The 19,025-nt window shown below is 39.7% G+C and overlaps 2 protein-coding genes across 8 annotated transcripts in view; both read left to right on the top strand.

Annotated features, from left to right (window-relative positions):
• MSRA (methionine sulfoxide reductase A) overlaps positions 1–19,025 on the top strand; it is a 371,273-nt gene that overhangs the window by 260,690 nt on the left and 91,558 nt on the right. For all 7 annotated transcript variants that reach the window (XM_033429865.2, XM_033429864.2, XM_012533340.3 and 4 more), the window contains one exon: positions 13,029–13,135. In XM_033429865.2, the coding sequence (XP_033285756.2) occupies positions 13,029–13,135 (107 nt within the window). The remainder of the gene's footprint in view (positions 1–13,028; positions 13,136–19,025) is intronic.
• Positions 13,050–19,025, top strand: part of PRSS55 (serine protease 55) — a 161,833-nt gene continuing 155,857 nt past the window's right edge. The window contains exon 1 of the mRNA XM_049711254.1: positions 13,050–13,135. The gene's annotated coding sequence lies outside the window, so the exon portion shown is untranslated. The remainder of the gene's footprint in view (positions 13,136–19,025) is intronic.

Below are 19,025 nucleotides of genomic sequence, written 5' to 3'. Positions count from 1 at the left end.
TATGACTTGTTTCACTCAATGAGATATGAGTGAAAGTATGGCTTGGAACTTCTGGGAAGTCTCTTTAAAGATAGAGGAAGTGGGAAGAAGTGTCCTTCTATTTTTCCTTTTTCTAATCTACAACTTGGACCTGACAGTTGTAGCACCAGAAGTCATCTTATGTCCTTGAGAATGAGAGCCATCTGCTAAGGATAGTTGTGTAGAAAGAAGAAATCTGAGTCCCTGGTGACCATGTGCCACCCGACCACCACTAGATCACCTAACTCAGTACCTTTCACTTAAAGTGAAAAAGAAATATAATTCTGTCTTGTTTAAGCCACTGTTACCTTTGTTCTCTGTTAAACTGATTGCAGTGCCTAAGTGGTATGGTGAGATGGGGCTGTACCAATTTTTGAGAGATACGAGACTTTCTGAGAGATATGGTAAGATATTCTAGTCACCAGGAAACATGTGATAACAACTTTAATGCTTCTTGTTTTCCTACCAAGCTATTAAATAAGAAGGAAAAAATGTGCTTTTCTTGCCTTCTCCATAAAATTGAGAACTTTCTCTCTTTCAAACTATATGCATGTTGATTTTAATTTGTGCTTATGTTCTTCTCTTCTTTGTGGACTTGCAATGTGTAGCTTAAAATGCTATTTTACCAAAAAAGGAAAAAGAAGGTATTGTGTTCTCTAATGCAAATCTCTTAAATTTGGGAGTAAAAAGTGAAACCAAACTGGTAACCACTGAAATAAGCAGATGCAAATGAAAATATGAATACCAAAGACCTCTGATACTCTTTTATAACTGTTGGTTTCCACATATCCTAGACCTTTCACTTTTCACATGTTGCTTCATTTAGCTGCTTTGAATATGTAGGCTTCTATAAGTAATGATATCAAAAGATGTAGTTCATTAATATATAGCAGTGGGTCTCAATTTTGCACCCTAGGGGACATTTGGCAGTGTATGGAGATATTTTTGGTTGTCACAATAGGGTGGACTCTGCTGGCATCAGAGATGGATAAAATCAAGGGATACTACTACACATCCAACAATGCGTAGGACTGCCCCTCACAACAAAGAATTACCCAGGCCAAGAAGTCAATAGTGCCAAAGTTAAGAAACCCTGATAGGGAATCCTTGGTAGTCATCCTTTTATTTTAACAGTTCAGATGCCCAACTATGTCTTTAAAATCACTTAAATTTCATTTCTAGTATATTAATTAATTTCTTAGCTGCTTCTTCCTCCTTTAAAATGGCCCAAGTACTCTTGTCTCCTTCAAATGACCTAGTTCACACTTTCCCTTGCTGATGCTTTATCGTCTCCTGGTATGCAAAAGAGTGACTGAGGCTTCTGCTTAACCAAATCACATGGAAGCCCAAATTTCAATGTAACTTCCTGGGGTGCTGGAGCTCATGTCCTTCTACTCCACCATCTTGTCTCCATCCTCTTCCTGGGGTGCCTGGATTAAAAAATCAGGAATTGAACATATTTTATTCTAAATCCAATGGATACTTTGAAGGAAATTTTACTTTACTTGCCTTCACTTTACTTTTCAAAGCCATCTTACTTTAGTGAATATTAATATGCAGAATAACTGATTAATGTGCTGGCTTTTATAACATTGAAAGGAATAATAAACAAGTCGAAACTCTAAGTCTAGTGTGAAAAATATGAAAATGAGTATGTTTCACAGCAGGGAGTTGCAGCATTATGTCACCTTTCTGCATCTGTCATCTTTCTGCATGATGTTCACTCTGGTCTGAGATGGAAAATTTGAAAAATGATGTCCTTAGGCTTTGTTCACGGGAAGAAGGGTGAAATATTAGGCTTGCAGTACTGGGAACAATGATAGGGTTATGGAGTGAAATGACCCACTATTGCAAGGAACTACCAGTTCATTTATTCAACCTACACAGCCAGAGACAGCCAGGAAACATTTGTTAAGCAGCCCTGAATTAGGGCTCTGCAGAAGATCCAGGTGTTCATACTAGCTTTATCATCACACACCATGGAGTATCGACTCTAGATCAGGGAGGAGGCTGTGGAAAGGGAAAGAAAAACGTTACTGAAGGATTTTACAGAAAACAAAGGTAAAGCTAGGTGACTGCCTGGCTTAAGGCATAAAGGAGACACAAATGAAACATGGATTACTACAAAATTGAAAACTTGGGTTGCTGGAAGAATGGTCTAGTCAATGGATAGAGATGAGAATGGTGGGGGACAATGAAAGATAGTGAGGTCAAGTTGAGAATCCAGGGACGATGGAGCCTAGATATGTAAACGTCTAACGGGAATGTGGCTCTACATGGCTGATGCCTGGAAGAGGACATGAATCACAAATTCACACTTGTAAGTTCACAGCATAGAAAAGGAAGTTTCCGCTGGAGGGCACATGGAAGGGAGGGTGACGGACAAAGACCGAGCCCAGGAACATCTGTAGTAAGGAGGATGGTGGGGGGGAAATGGAAAAGCAAATAGACATAAAGTGTTCAAGAAATAGTGAGATTCTGAGGTGAGTACAGTGTTACAAGGCCAAGGGAAAAAGCATTTAAGGAAGGAAGGCACTGTGAACACTGTTGGATCAGAATGATCGAGAAGAATGAAGATAAAAGGGTAAAAAAATAGATGAAATTATTTTTTTTGATTAATCATGGTGATTTAAAAAATTTTTGTCACCATCCAGATTCTGTTCATATAAATTTTTAATCTGAATTATTTTATGGAAATAAATTTACAGAGTCCATTTGTTAACAGAATAGAACAAACAAAAAATACACTCCAAACCTCCACAAAAACCTTAAGGGAATTTTTTCAGTCTGTCTGTCTGTGTCCCATTATTTTAACTATAAATGGTTTTTTTTAATTAGGGTGAGAAGATATTTGGAAAATATTTAGCTCAAAGACTTCTGTTTATGATCAAGAAGGAGTAATAGGGACTGGATTTACTCTCCCACTTGAAATAACTAAAAAAATCAGACAAAACAAACAATGGTTCTCACACAGTAGACATAAGAAAAACAAATAAAGAAGTCCTACAAATGCCCTACCTTATTTCCTGGAGAAAGTTTCTAGGCTGCAAAGCAAGGAGGAGGAACCCAGGCCAAGTCTCACAGTCTCGTTCAGGAGATGGCACTGAGAGTCCAGGGATGCTGAGGAAGGTGGAATTCACAGAACAGAAGAAGGGAGGAGAGAAACACTCAGAGAGTGGAAATTCCGGGGATCTGCAAAGGGTTCTCTTAAGTAATTGTCTGAGTACTGACCAGCATATGTGTGATTAAACAACCTGAGGCCAGAAAAAGAATCACCTTGAAGAATTAGAGGGAACAATTCCCAGAGCTCACACAGGGTTGGGAATACTGCCCATTCTCATTACCTAGAATGGAAAATATAAAAACTCATTGAACATCAGGTAGAGTACTTCTGAAGACTTTACCTCATTAGTGGGGCAATTAATGTAGATTAAAAGTTTTTCTGGTCCAAAGTAACAATGCGTGAAAGCAAGAATCAAAAGGATATGTTATTTTTGCAAAGTAGCTTAATCTCTCAGAACAAAGTATATGAATACATAGGTAGGAATAACAAAATATCCAGCACCCAATAAGATAAAATTCACAATTTCTGGCATCCAACAACATGCAGATAAGCAAGAAAATGCTATCTTTAATGAGAAAAATCAATTGATTGAAAATGATATAAACTTGATGCAGATAATGACACTAGCACAGGTTTTAAAGCCATTAAAACTGTATTCAGTATGTTTAAGAAGCTAGAGGGAAGGTTGAACATGTGAAGTAGAAAGACAAAAAATATAAAAAAGACCCAGTCCATCTTTAAGAGATGAGTACTACAATGCCTGAGATTAAAAAATTGAATAATGTCAGAAAAAATCCAAATTTGATAAAGACTATAAAACCACTGCTCCACGAAGCTAAATGAACACCAAACACAAGAAACGTGAAGAAAAACATCACAACACATCATAATCAAATCAGTAAGATAAGTGACAAACAGAAAATTTTAAAAGCAGCCACAGGAAAGCAAAGATAATTTCATACAGGAGAACAAAGATACGAAGATGGCAGATTTCTCATCAGCAGCAATGCCAGCTAGGAGACAGTGGAGCAATATCTTTACTGAAAGAAAAAGAATTGTCATACTAGAATTCTTTGCCTGGTGAATACACCTTTCAAAAAGAAAGCAAAAATATTTTTTCAGATGTACAAAAGCTGGATGAATTCATCACCAGCTAGAAGGAAATGTTAAAGGAAGTCCTTCAAACAGAAAGAAAGAAGATGATGCCATCAGGAAATCTGGATCTCCACAAGGAATAAAGAGTACTAGAAATGTTAACTACATGTTAACTAAATATAAAGGTTTTTAAAGATTTAAATATCTTTAAAAGATAAACCACTGCTTAAAGCAAAAATAATAAGTGTATTTTGAGGTTTATAAGATATGTAGAAGTAAAATGTTAGGCAAAAATAGCACAAAGTCAAAATATGGATCAATGGAACAGGATAGAAAGCCCAGAGATAAACCCATGCAGCTATGGTCACCTAATCTATGACAAAGGAGGCCAGAATATACCTGGCCAGAATGGAGCAAAGACAGCCTCTTCAATAAATGGTGCTGGGAAAACTGGACAGCTACATGTAAAAGAAGGAAATTAGAACACTCCCTAACACCATATACAAAAATAAACTCAAAATGGATTAAAGACCTAAATGTAAGGTGAGACAGTATAAAACTCTTAGAGAAAAACATAGGCAGAACACTCATTGACATAAATCGCTGCAAGATCTTTTTTGACCCACCTCCTAGAGTAATGAGAATAAAAACAAATATATGGGACCTAATTAAACTTAAAAGCTTTTGCACAGCAAAGGAAACCATAAACAAGATGAAAAGACGACCCTCAGAATGGGAGAAAATATTTGCAAATGAAGCAACTGACAAAGGATTAATCTCCAAAATATACAAACAGCTCATGCAGCTCAATATCAAAAAAACAAACAACCCAATCCAAAAATGGGCAGAAGACCTAAATAGACATTTCTCCAAAGAAAACATACAGATGGCCAACAAACACATGAAAAGATGCTCAACATCACTAATCATTAGAGAAATGCAAATCAAAACTACACTGAGATATCACCTCACACCAGTCAGAATGGCCATCATCACAAAATCTACAAAAAATAAATGCTGGAGAGGGAGTGGAGGAAAGGGAACCCTCTCGCACTGTTGGTGGGAATGTAAATTGATATGACCACTATGGAGAACAGTATGGAGGTTCCTTAAAAAACTAAAAGTAGAACTACCATGTGACCTAGCAATCCCACTGCTGGGCATACACCCAGAGAAAACCATAATTCAAAAAGACACATGCACCCCAGTGTTCACTGCAGCACTATTTACCATAACCAGGACATGGAAACAACCTAAATGTCCATCAGCAGAGGAATGGATAAAAAAGATGTGGTACATATATACAATGGAATATTACTCAGCCATAAAAAGTAACAAAATTGGGTCATCTGTAGAGATGTGGATGGACCTAGAGACTGTCATACAGAATGAAGTAAGTCAGAAAGAGAAAAACAAATATCATATATTAATGTATATATGTGGAATCTGAAAAAACTGGTATAGACAGTCTTGTTTACAAAGCAGAAATAGAGACACTGAGGTAGAGAACTAACATATGGATACTGAGGGGGAAGGGAGATGGGATGAATTGGGAGATTGGGATTGACATATATACACTATTGATACTATGTGTAAAATAGATAACTAATGAGAACCTACTATATAGCCCAGGGAACTCTACTCAGTGCTCTGTGGTGACCTAAATGGGAAGGAAATCCAAAAAAGAGGGGATCTATGTATACGTATAGCTGATTCACTTTGCTGTACAGTAGAAACTAACACAACATTGTAAAGCAACTATACTCCAAAAAAAATGTAAAAAAAAAAAAAAAAAAGAAAGTAACAGAGGCAGTACAAAGATGTGGTTAAGAGCAGAGTCCTGGAACCAGACTATGGAGAAATAAAAAATAAAAGCACACAATATATACTATTAAAAAAAATAGCGGAGAGTCTGGGAGGAGAGACTTGTAGTCTTCCACTTTGTAACTGGAAGAAGGATAGTGTTTTCCAAACATGGCGCTGGAACAATTGTATTTGCAGCAAACAACTACAAATTACCGCCACCACAACAAAACCAAAACAACTTTGATCCATATCTCGCACCATATACAAAACATAAGATGAATCATAGCCCTAAATTTAAAACCTAAAACTATAAAACATCTAGAGGGAAATATAGGAGAAAATCTTTGTGACTTGGGTTAGGTAAAGATTTTTTTTGATACAACACCAAAAACATGATCCATAAAAGAAAACACTGATAATTCGGACTTCATCAAAATTAATTTGTGCTCTTTGAAAGTCATTGTTAAGAGAATGAAAGACAAGCCACAGATTGGGATAAAATATTTTCAAGTATATATCTGATAAGATATTTGTATCCAGAATATATAAAGAGCTCCAAATTCAATAATAAGAGGCAATACAATTTAAAAATGGAAAAAATTGAACACTTTACCAGAGAAGGTGTACAAATGGCAAATTATCACATGAAAAGATACTCAACATTATTAGACATTAAGAAATTCAAATTAAAACCACGATAAGATACTATTACACATATTTTGACAATGGCTAAAATTAAAAGTACTGACCATGACAAGGGTTTGTGTGGATACGACAACTGAGCTCTCATACATTGCTGGTAGGGAATGTAAAGTGTTACAACCACTTTGGAAAAAGTTTGGCAGTTTACCAGCCATTCCACTCCCAGGTATTTATCCAGGAGAACTGAAAGCATATGTACATACAAAGACCTGTACGTGAATAATCACAGTAGCTTTATTTTAATAGCGAGAGGCTGCAAAGAACCCACATATCCATCAACAGGTCAGTGAGTAAACAAATTTGGCATATCCAATCGATGGAACACTGCTCAGCAATAAAAGGAAGCAACTGTTGATACATACAACAACATGGCTGAGTTACCAAAAAAGAGTACACACGACATGATTCCAATTGTATAAAATTCTAGAAAAATACACATGACAGAATGTAGATCAGTGTTTGCCTGGGGCTTTAGGATGGGGGCTGGGAGTGGTGAGAAGGGGAGATTTAAAAGGCGTATGAGGAAACTTTTGTAAATGTTCATTATCTTGATTGTGGTGATGATTTCATGGCATATACACGTGTCAAAACTGATCAAATTGTACAGTTTAAATATATACCATTTATGGTATGTCAATTATACCTTAATAAAACTGGTTTTAAAAGGATCTAACCCAAATCCTTACTGATGCTGAATTGAGGCCAGAGAGGTTACGAGGCATGGATTCTAGATGGATCCATGTTCATCCTAGTGATCACAGCTTGCTTCTCTGCATTCATATGTTTGTTGATACATTCTAGACATTTCCTGAGACTGAGATCAGGCTCAGTGGTCTGTGTTTTAGCTGAATCTCTAGCAAGGTTCCTGAACTCAGCTAGATGTTTAGTAGCTCATTTCTTGACAGGAATTTTTAAATTCTTAAGTAGTATGTTGAAAACTTCTCCTCCTTGAATTTCTGCATTAGAAGTCCCAAGGGGATGGCGGAGATATGTTTATTGAGCTCCTATGTAAGATACCTAGCAAACCTGTGAGGTGTGAATCACCATCCCCACTTTTCCGAACGAGGACACTGAAGCTTAGATGGGTCTAGTACCTCGGCTGAAGTTACACAGTAAACGCAGAGGTGGAATTAGAATCCAGAACCATCTCATGGCAAAACTCATGCCAGTGTCTCTGCTTCATGCAGCAGACCATGATCGGGATCCATTTTTTCCTAGCAACTGGCTGTAGAAGAGAAGAATATAGATTCATCCTGGTGGGAGTCACCCGGTCTCTGTAGCCAACATGGGTGGTCCTCTAATGAGATTGCTCCTTGGAAGTTCCCTAACACAGAGTCAGTAATTTCAGACCATTAGGAATATGTCCTTCCTTGCCCTGACGTTCACTATCAGCTGGTGACTCCTGAAATTTCTTAATCACCTCACAACAGCTCACAGTGTGAACTTCCGTTTAAAATTTCCATGTTCGGGCATATTTCTCATCTCTCTAGTCTGAATGTATAAAACAGGGCTAGTACCCGAAGATGAGCCAAAGTTTAGAGGGCTACTGAGCAGATGAGAACTCATCCATCTTTTTGCCTCATTATAGGTTAAGCATTTCTCTGTTTTCCAGCATTTTCTCTGGCTCCACTGAGAGAGAGGGAAATCTTAGAGCAGTCTCATGATGGTTTGTCCCTTTCAAATCTTATTTGGAGAAGGTGGATGGAGAAATCTCAAACAGTTGGTAGGTGCCAAGAGGGCAGTTCTTTTCAAGAATGCCCCAAAGCCCAGTCCTCAGTAATCAGTTTAGAGAGTGTTATGGAAGAATTTTAAGCACAAGATGTTGCATCTGAGCCGGTTATTCTCTTTTCACCCCCTACAGCAAGTCTATTGCTTACTTTCCTGGGATGTGAAGACAGCCAAATAATGTTAATAATTTATCCTCCTAGTTTTTCCAAAGCCAAGTGGAAGGCACAGTGAACTTTGCAACACATATTGAATCAATGTGAAAAAGAGCTCTGGATTTTTGATGATTTGGAACCCTATGCTCACCCGGAGTTCCACAGAATTCTGTGGCTCCCTTGAAACTGATCTTTCCATACGTCTCTGGTCCCCCGTGTGTCCTGTCAAGACACCCGTGCGGCCTCGTGCTCAACCGACCGGCTTCATTTCCTTCCAGGACAATTGGCAGGACCCAGGCTCATCTCCTCACAGCCCTCAGCGTAGACCAAGCTTCTTCTTATTTCTGGGTCTTGGGCTGGCATGCTCCACTGCCCACCAGATGCACCGCACACACACACTGTGTTCCATAGTCTTTGATTGTTTTGCTGTAACTTCTTGTGCATCAATCTGGAAAAGAGAAAGTGCTTCCGTGTCAGGTAGATCTAGGTTTAACTCATAAGATGGCATTCACTGTACTAGGATGGGGACCTAGTTGAAAAATGAGACTGCCTTATTTCTGAATCCCAGTATCTAGTACCTTGCCTGATTCAGGGAAAGACGGATGAATGAGTGGAAGGAAGAAAAGAAGGCAGGAAGTCAGAAAGAAGGACTTTAAGAACTTCGTTTTTCAATAATTTTTAATTGTTTTTGTTTCTCTCCACCACCCGCTCTGCAAGTCTTTCTTTCCCCCTTTTTAGTAACCCAGTGGGTGTGAGCTTGAGAGATACAAGATAATGTTAACAGGCTTGATTTTTCTCAAACTTCAGATCAGAGACCAAGCGTGAAGACATCGCATTTGAAAGTGCTTCATGGGTAGGAGCAGGGGAAGGAGAATTCACTCAAAGAATTCACTCAAACAAACCCTTTCTTGGGTTTGTTTTCCATTGAAATGAAGAACTGGGGTGGACATGAGCAGAGTTAAAATTTAACTAGGAAGGTAATTCTGTTAAAGAAAAATGTAATAAACTGTTTAGTTAAAAACTGAACAGTACGTTTCTACACACATAAAATGAATCTGACCCTCTCTTTGGATTATTTATCTGTGAGACCCCTGCTGTGTGAGTATCTGAGATACTAATATAAATAATGCTTTTCTGGGGGAAAAGGGTCACTCCTAAGGTGTCTTGTGTGATGTCATTTGTTATTTTTATTTCAAAGTAGTTGTTCTGAACTGTTCTAAGATTATGAAAAGTTGTAAAAATAAAAGTATTTAACCCCTACATAATTTTTTATAGTCAACAAAGCACTTTACAGGTTCCATCTCATTTGCTCCTCAAACAAACCTATAGGTTAGGCCCTTATAATCCTTGTTCTACAGAAGAGGTTTGAAGCTCAGAAAGATTAGGAAATTTGCATAAAACATGTCAGTGGCAGAGTCAGACCTAAAAACAAGCTCTTGCAGCTCTGAGTCCTAGGCTTCTGACAAGAGATTTAGTAAACAGGTTTTCCTCACATGTGAATTACTGTTTTGTGTTCATTATATAAACCAATAGAGGTTGAAAGAAATGGTGAAAAGTTTAATGATGCTAAACATCTATAAATGCAATGTATTAAAAATAATGAGAACAGAAAAGCCCTAGTTCTATAGGTTTCTCAATCTGCTGAGCATCAAATCGTATTTCCCAGTGAACCATCTGCTTTCAAATTTGAAGCTTCTATCCACTTAATAAGCCCCTTCATTAGTGAACCGAAAGGTACACGCATTGGAATTAACCAAATACACACACGTGTATGTGGATATAGATGTATGGCTTTGGTTTAAGGTATTATACCCTCTCCTCAGGATGAACTGTGATGGAAAAATGCAATCAAAATAACGTTGTCCTTGAGTAGACCGGAGAGTTAATGCCTAGTCCAATATCACTCAAAACTCAAAGAAATCCAAACACAGGTTTTCATGTTTTGTCTCCATCCCCTAGTGTATCTCTTTAACACTTTCTTGTCTTCCTTCCTGGCCAGTCAGGGGTTTAGCCAGAGTGACCAGGAAGAGAGGGTATTGTTTCTGACATGAAGAACTTTTAGTTTTATTAGAACATCCAGGAAGGGATGTGATTAGAAGGTTGAAGCTGTAAATTCAAAATTGAGAGACTTCTGCCCACAAATGTGACTATAACTGTGTGAATAGCTCCCATCTTTCCAATGGACGGTTAGTTTGGGTTCGTACAATGGGAGGGGTGCAGTGAGTGTGGGGTAGGGCTGTGGGTAATGCCCACGAAGTTACTCCTCTTTAAAGCTGTCCACAGTGTGTTGGCGACAGCCCAGACCTGCACAAGAAGACAGGGACAACAGTGGGAGGAGCCATATCAGTATTACAGTGTTACAGTGAACAGGCGATCAAGTTAGAATGTAGAATCGAGGGATCATGGCTTCAGGGAAGGGCCCACAAATCCCCATCCCCGATTACAGTAGTAGTATGAACTCTAATTGTATAAATGATGCATGGATTATTTTTTATAGAAATTCATTGCCTTATATACTTGCCCAGAATGACAGCCATGTGCATCTTTTCTGCCCAACCACACAATTGTGTGAAGTCTTCCAGATGTTTCTACCCCTTAGGTTGTCATGTCACTACAAAAGCAGCTCTAAAAAATCGATGTAAACTTAAGGGTTTCATTGTATAATCCTTATACCAGATGATTTGTGAAAATATGATCCGTGAAAGAGCCCACTGTTAGACCATATCCTTGGAGTGATTCTTAATTATTCCCACTCTGTTTTCTAAAAAGCCAATTTTTATCTGTAAGTAACAATTTTCCATGATCCTATGATAATTCAGAGACCTCCAAGTAAACACACAGATATTAGTCTTCAGTGTACAAGGCGTATGTAATCTTAGTAAAACTTATTGAAAAATATAAATAAATCATACCTGCAGTTATCTTTTACTCACATACTAATTTCTCTTTCAAAAAAAGAAAAATTAAAAAAAAAAAAAGAAAAATAGATTTAAACAACTACACATGGAGACAGTGTTTTTCGGCATCTTGTTCTGAATGGAGAGGGGTCTGACTTGATCAAAAATCAGCCATCCGGCAATATTTTTTCTTCGTGGAGAATGTTTCAGAAGGAACAGTGATGCAACCGTCTTGCCATTATGCAAATGGATGTTAGGACAAAAGGATGGGAAGTAGTCATATGGGAAAAACCCTACTTGTAAGGGAAGGAGGGAAAATTGGAAACAAAGAACATTCTGGAATGTATATTTATCCAGTCTCTTACCCTCCACTAGAATGTGAGCTCTGTGAAGGCAGGGTTTTCTTTCATTCACTGCTATATCTTCAGCATCTGAAAAAGTACTCAGCATGTATTAGGTGCTTAATAAATAATATTTATAATACATACTGTATACTGTAAATAATACTTATATATTGTACACCATAAGACTACTACTATAATACTTAAATGAATATATAACTTAGAAATGAAATAGATATACTAATTTGGTATTAATCAATGCTTATTGGAGGCATGGGCTGGTTTATTTTTATTATATAATATTAAATTAATATTTTGATGTCATTATTGGTATTGGCTCTTTAAGCCGCTTGGTTCCTGGTCCCCATGTGACCTTTGTGCATTGAGGAGAGGGGGGGACTCTGAAGGTGGGACAATGGCATTTCTAGGAAGTCAGCTAAGCTGGGGGCTTGAAAATATGGAACTGTTTGTTTTGGAAAGTTGCATCTTTTACTGGAGGAGTTTGGGGGCACTTGTTAAAACTGAAACTGATGCTTGAATGATGCAGTAAACATGTGTGAAGTTCATTTTACAACAACATGGGGATCTATAGGGGATCTATGGCAGGCCTGTGGCTGTTTAACTTGGGGACTCTATCATTCAGTTAGAAATTGACCAGCATCTACACTTTAGCTGCTGTGACAGGGTGGAAAGTGTGCTGGGCTGATTTTAAGTGCTAGGTTTTTCTTTGATTAGGTGCATGACCTTAGGCAAACTCTTTAAACTCTCTGAGCATCAGTCACTTTGTCATTTATTAGGCAACTCCTGTGTGCAAAGCACTAGGCCAGGCACTTCCACGTATATTATTCCATTTCCTTATCTGCCAGTCGAGGGACGGTAACACCTGCCACACAGAATGTCTCATTAGGATCCAAGGAAACAGTGTGTATCACAGTGCTTTGCAAGCGATACATGGTTATGACTTAAATATCTGCACAGAAAAATGCATATTTGCAGAGCATCTACTGTGATGCAAGGCCTGTGATAAATTTACCTTAAGTTCAAAGATATTTGTTACAATTAAAATAGGCAAAGCAAAACAGATACGTTGCATGCTTGTTTAAGGAGAGTGGTGTCAGGATGCAGTTAAAACAAGCACTTAGCAGGACACGAGTCATGGAGAATGTGTGGCACTGGCCTCGTTGCCCAGGCCACCCCAGTAATCCTCTGCTTTCTGCTTTCCCAGGCTTGCGCCAAGGCAACGACCACGGCTCTCAGTACCGCTCTGCCATCTACCCAACCTCTGCTGAGCACATGGAGGCATCCCTGAGGTCCAAAGAGGACTACCAGAAGGTAGGGTCCCCTCTCCCTCCCGGACCCACCTGTGGAGGCAGAGTCTGGTTCTTGGCACTTGGCACTGTGTTCTGTTTTCACATGTTTTGGAAATTGCTGTCAGCCTGTTGGAATTGAGCCTTTCTGCTCCATAGAAGAATAGGCCCTTATGCCATTTCTCTTTAAAGTCAAGTCCTCCAGATGAATATACAGCTTAACATATAATCTCTCTCTCTCTCTCTGAGTCTCACTTTTTTTTCTCTGCCTGTCTTAATCTACTTGGGCTGCCATAACAAAGTACTACAGACCGGGGCGGCGGGGCGTGGAGGCTTAAACAACAGAAATCTATTGTCTCACAGTTCAGGAGGCTGGGAGTTTAAAATCACGGTGTTGGCCGGGCTGGATCCTTTGGAGGCTGTGAGGGCAGGATCTGCTCCAGGCCTCTCTCCTGGGCTTGTAGACGGCCGTCTTCTCCCTGTGTCTTCACATCATCTGCCCTCTATGTGTGCCTGTTTCTGTGTCCAAATGAACACCTTTATGACAACTCCGGTCATATTAGATTAGGGCCTTACCTAATGCCCATGTTTAACTTGATTATCTCTGTTAAAGACCCTATCTCTGGGAGGGAGGGAGATGCAAGAGGGAGAAGATATGGGGATATATGTATATGTATAGCTGATTCACTTTGTTATACAGCAGAAACTAACACACCATTGTAGAGCAATTATACTCCAATAAAGATGTTAAAAAAAAGACCCTATCTCCAGATAAGTTCACATTCTGAGTTCCTGGTAGTTGGAATCCCAACATCTTCTTGGGGACACAGAATTCAACCCATAGTGCTCTCTCTCTTACTTGTAACAGTAGATTGAATTATAATAAAAATACTTCTCAGAAATATAGATGTTACATCATGAAATAATTATTTTTCACCATTAACTTGTATTTTTTTTAAAATCTCCTCTGATAGAGATTTAGTTCTTTTCAAAATAACTTGAGTTGCTCTAAATTTTAGAACTTTGTGATAGTGTTTAAATTTTAATTATCTTTATATTTTCTAGAGAGTTGGATTCACATTTAAGAGTAGAGCCAGGAGCTACAGTAATGCTGATCTATTTTAGAACTATGTAAAAAGTCTGCTACGCAGCCATTCTCAGGAATGTGTGGGTTCTCCACCTATCCCTCTGGTGGCAGAGGTGGCAGTGAGGAGGGGGCAGGGACAAGAGTACACCTATTGAGAAAAAGGAGCAGGAGATGCCACTCACAGTCAGTTCAACTCCGAAAAGCAGACAGGGCTAACGGAGATGCTGATAGGACCCCATTTATTCCTTAGCGCGTCCCCTCCCTCCCTCCAAGGCTGTGAAGTCTGCTTGGATGATAATAGTAGGCAGCCTCGAGGATGGCCCTCAGTGGTTGCTGCCCACGTGGAATCTCCTATCCCTGAGTGTGGGCTGGATTTAATGACTCCCTCTGAATGAATGACAGAAGCAATGGGGTGTTACCTTTGAGATGAGTTCATTACAAGATTGTGGCTTCCATCCTGGGGGCCCTTTCTGTCTCACTGCCTCTTGGATCACTTGCCCTGGGGGAAGCCAGCTGCCATGTTGTGGGGCATCCCTGTATAAAGGCACATATGGCAAAGGGACCAAGGCCTCCAAGAGCCACATGCATGAGCTTGGAAGCCCCTCAACCCCAGTCAAGCCTTCAGTTGAGACTGCAGCCCCAGTTTGATAATTTGTCTGCAGCCTCACATTGGACCTCAAGCCAGAGGCACCCAGCTGCACTGTGCTGCAGAAGCTACAAGAAAATAAACGTTTTGAACTCATTTGAGCCTGTTTATATTTCCATTCTAAAAACCTTTTAAGTATAAATTATCCTTTCTCAGATCTCTTTTTATAATGACTTTTCTTTTTTTAATTTAAGTTTTTTTAATTAAAAAAATGTTTCCATTATAGTTTATCACAGGATATTGAATATAGTTCCCTGTGCTGTGTAATAGGACCTTGTTGTTTATCCAGTCTATATATAATAGTTTGCATCTGCTAGTCCCAAACTCCCAATCCATCCTTCCCCCACCCCCCATCTCCCTTGGCAACCACAAGCCTGTTCTCTATGTCTGTGAGTCTGTATCTATTTTATAGATAAATTCATTTGTGTTATATTTGAGATTCCACATATAACTGATATCATATGGTATTTGTCTTTCTCTTTCTGACTTACTTTGCTTAGTATGGTAATCTCTAGGTCCATCCATGCAGCTGCAAATGGCATTATTTCGTTCTTTTTTTATGGCTGAGGAGTATTCCATTGTATATATGCACCACATCTTCTTTATCCATTCCTCTGTCAATGGACATTTAGGTTGTTTCCAGGTCTTGGCTATTGTAGATAGTGCTGCTGTGAACATGGGGGTGCATGTATGTGATGACTTTTCTTTCTCTTTTTTTTTGAATTTTATTTATTTACTTTTTATGCAGCAGGTCCTTATTAGTTATCACTTTTATACATATTAGTGTATATATGTCAATCCCCATCTCCCAATTCATCCCACCACCACCCCTCCCCCATGATGACTTTTCTGATAATGGTAGGCTTACCTGGGCACGTGTGCTTCACTTCAGCTTGTGACCTCCAGCCTTGAATTGCCTCAACTGGTATGTCAGCTGCATAAGTTTTTATCAGATGCCTGACACTCAGAAAGCCATGTATCATATTTACCTCAGGCAGACACATAAGGATGAGAGACCTCTGTCACAGGACTGTAGGCCAGAAGTGATGGGAGCTTCGTCTAGGATGGTGAAGGTATGAATGGAATGAAGGGATATTTAGGAAGGAGAACTAATAGAACCTGGGCCTGGATTGGAAGTGGAGACTAGATGAGGGGGAGGAATCCAGGGTGACTTAGGTTTCTGGCTAGTGATGTTTTGTGTGAAGGTATGGAGGAGCAGAGGCAGATTTGTGGGGAGGGTGAGTTAAGTTTGGAAGGGTGGTGTTTAAGGTACCCCTGATGCGTGCATCCATGTGGCTATTAGGAGGAGACATGGGCTGTTCCCACCTTGCAGGGAGGGTTATTGTGACTATTAACTGGGTTAATGCTTGTAAAGCACAGGGCGTAGCACATAGTAAGTGCTCAACAAATGGTAGCCCTTATTACTGTTGGGCTTATCAATTTATATTTGGTAAATGAAGCCTTAGTTGCTGATACGATCGCTTAGAAAAGTGAAAAGTGATGAGAAGAGGAGGCTTAGGACCTGAGGAACACCAGCATTGGAGAGATGGGTAGGGAGGTGCCTATACCAGACAAGGTGCTGTGGTTCCACTGAGAACTGGCCCCATGCAAACCCTGAAAAGTTAGTTCTATTTTATTTAATCTCTTTATATTTAATTTTAAAGGCTGTGTTAGTAAGTAATACTAAAAGTTACATGTGATTAATGCTATATATTGGTTTCCTAATATAATGATTTACAATCTCTTAAGGTACAAACAGTAATACTTAGAGACTCTGGAAGGATATTAATCTCCCTGCAGAATATCTCAAAATGAGTTGATATTCTGGTGTTCACAATGAAAATTTTAAGTTCACAAGGTCAGTGCCTTCCACGTGATGTTGAAGAGGCTAACTTACACCTAATTTTCTGGTTTCTACCCCAATATAGTTTCTTATCCTCAGCTTTGAGTGGAGCCCACATTGGTCTTAGATAACAGATACACATATGAAGTAAAATTTAGTTATTAAATATTATTTGTTTTAATAATTTCTCCATTATTTTTGTAGATTTGGGGAATGTTAATCTTATATTCTAGACAGTTGTTCTAACCTAGTGCTTTTTGGGTGTTCTGTACTTAAGCATATGGGAATTAAATACATTCCTACATATGCATATTTTTTGCTTGACTTTTAAAAGTAGGGTCTATTTTTAAAATAAAGATTGGGGCCTTCTTGTGCCCCCAGCATCCAGATACCCATTGCTGTTAACATAATCACATAGAACTGCTTTATCACCAACTCAGAGAACAAATACTGTCACGACTCTTTTATACATAAATAAAAACTGGCCCTGGATTCCACTGATAGATGAGTAGGAAGTCCAGTATTTCCCTCCTGGCAAACTGACTAAAACCCATAGAGTCTTGACTCCAGACCAGAGCCTCCGTACAGCTCTCTACCCAATGGTGGTGGTCTCTCCTGCAGCATCCGGCAGGAGCCACTAGCCACATAGAGGTGTTGAGCACTTGAAATGTGGCTCATGCAACTGAAGAACCGAACTTTTTATTTTCTTTTAACTAATTTAATTGTGTATTTACATAGCCACATGAGGCCAGCGGCAGCCTGATTCGACAGCACAGCAGTATAAGGGGTGGGGCGGTGTGTGTGTTGCAGGGGGTGGGGCGTCAGTCTGGCTCCCGGGCTGGCAGACCCAGGGTTACAAGCCCTCTGCTCCCGGGCTGGTGCATTGTGAGAGCTCAGGAACTGCTCTCTCCTCTCCTCTCTGGAGACGCACAGCATGAGGGTCAAGTGCTCTTCCTCCAGCCACCACTGGACAGAGCTGAGGACTGAGAGCCATGGCTGTGGGGACCCATGGCTGAGCTCTGTCAAGTGCAGAGATCTCTTCCTTTCCTGACACAGCCAGTGCCCAAGGGTCCCCACCCGGAAGCTCCGGGTCAGGATTTATCCTTCTGTCCCACCTTGAGCAGTGAGAAATACTGTCCTTTTCCCTCTTTTCCTATCTATGCCATGAGGGGTCAAGCCATTTTCCTTTTCAGGAACCAAAGAACAAGGTGTCTCATGGTGTCACCTACCTTGTTGAGCACTGGCACACAGGTGACCACTGTGATTTTTGTCTTAGTCTGGGTCCTGTAGAAAGGAGAGCCCGTGAAAAAGGCTTATATGTGAGGACTTTACTGGGTGCCACAGAGCAGGAGTGAGGGGCAGGGGAGTGGAAGAGAAGAGGAAGGAGAACCAATGTAAGTTGGCCCCTGCTCTCGGTGAAGGGGTGTCTGGTCCTTATGAAATGACGGGTCCTTCCGGGGGAAGAAGGGAAGCATCTGTCCGTTGGATGCCACCCCCCATGGATTCACTCCGCACTTCTGGACTGCACACCTGTGGGCTCAGGATACTGTGTCCCCAGGGCAGGAAGCAAGAGGCACATGGCATGGGTGTGAGGTGAGACACTGCATGAGGCTACGCAGAGTCCATGCAGAGCTGGCCACTGCAGCAGGGACTGCAGGAGAGAATGGTGAGGCCGAGGGGATCTGAGCTGATGCACGAGAGGTGCAACAATGTACAAAGGGTCCTTCACCCACCCCTGCCCGGTCCACGCCAGCCAAGTGACTACAGTGTCTCCAGGATAATTTACTATGATTTAGTGACTTTCTGGCTCCTCTGTTAGAGCAGAGAATGAAAAACATGAGTCTAATTTTAGCAGGCATCCTGCTACAGTCGTAGAATTACATAATATACAGTTATGTATGTATATAGTTGATATATCTATATGTACATATAATGACATTGATGTTAATAGAACAGCAACAGTACCGAGTACTTACTACATGCTAATTACTGTTTTAAGTACTTTATACAAATGGAGCCATTTCTATATCTCTGACTATATGTATCAGTATACATACATAGATATAATGGATATGTTTAGATATAGGTATGAATATGTCTCTCTGTATCTTTATGTAAAATTGTATGCATTCATGTATTTCTTGTTTCTAGTTTTGAAGCTTGTATCAATTTTTAACTGTCCATGCAATTGGTATAATTGATAAATACACACCAAAAGAAGAAAAAGAAATCAGCAATTCTCAGTGCTGGTGAGAGGCAGTGTGATTAGCTTTTACACCATAAAGAAGTTGATCTGTGTTTTTACATTTACCTTAAAGAGTAACGTGGTTTTTACTAGG

Source organism: Orcinus orca, chromosome 6 (genome assembly GCF_937001465.1).
Source record: "Orcinus orca chromosome 6, mOrcOrc1.1, whole genome shotgun sequence".
Classification (NCBI taxonomy): Eukaryota; Metazoa; Chordata; class Mammalia; order Artiodactyla; family Delphinidae; genus Orcinus; species Orcinus orca.
This window is presented reverse-complemented; position numbering and strand designations above follow the sequence as displayed.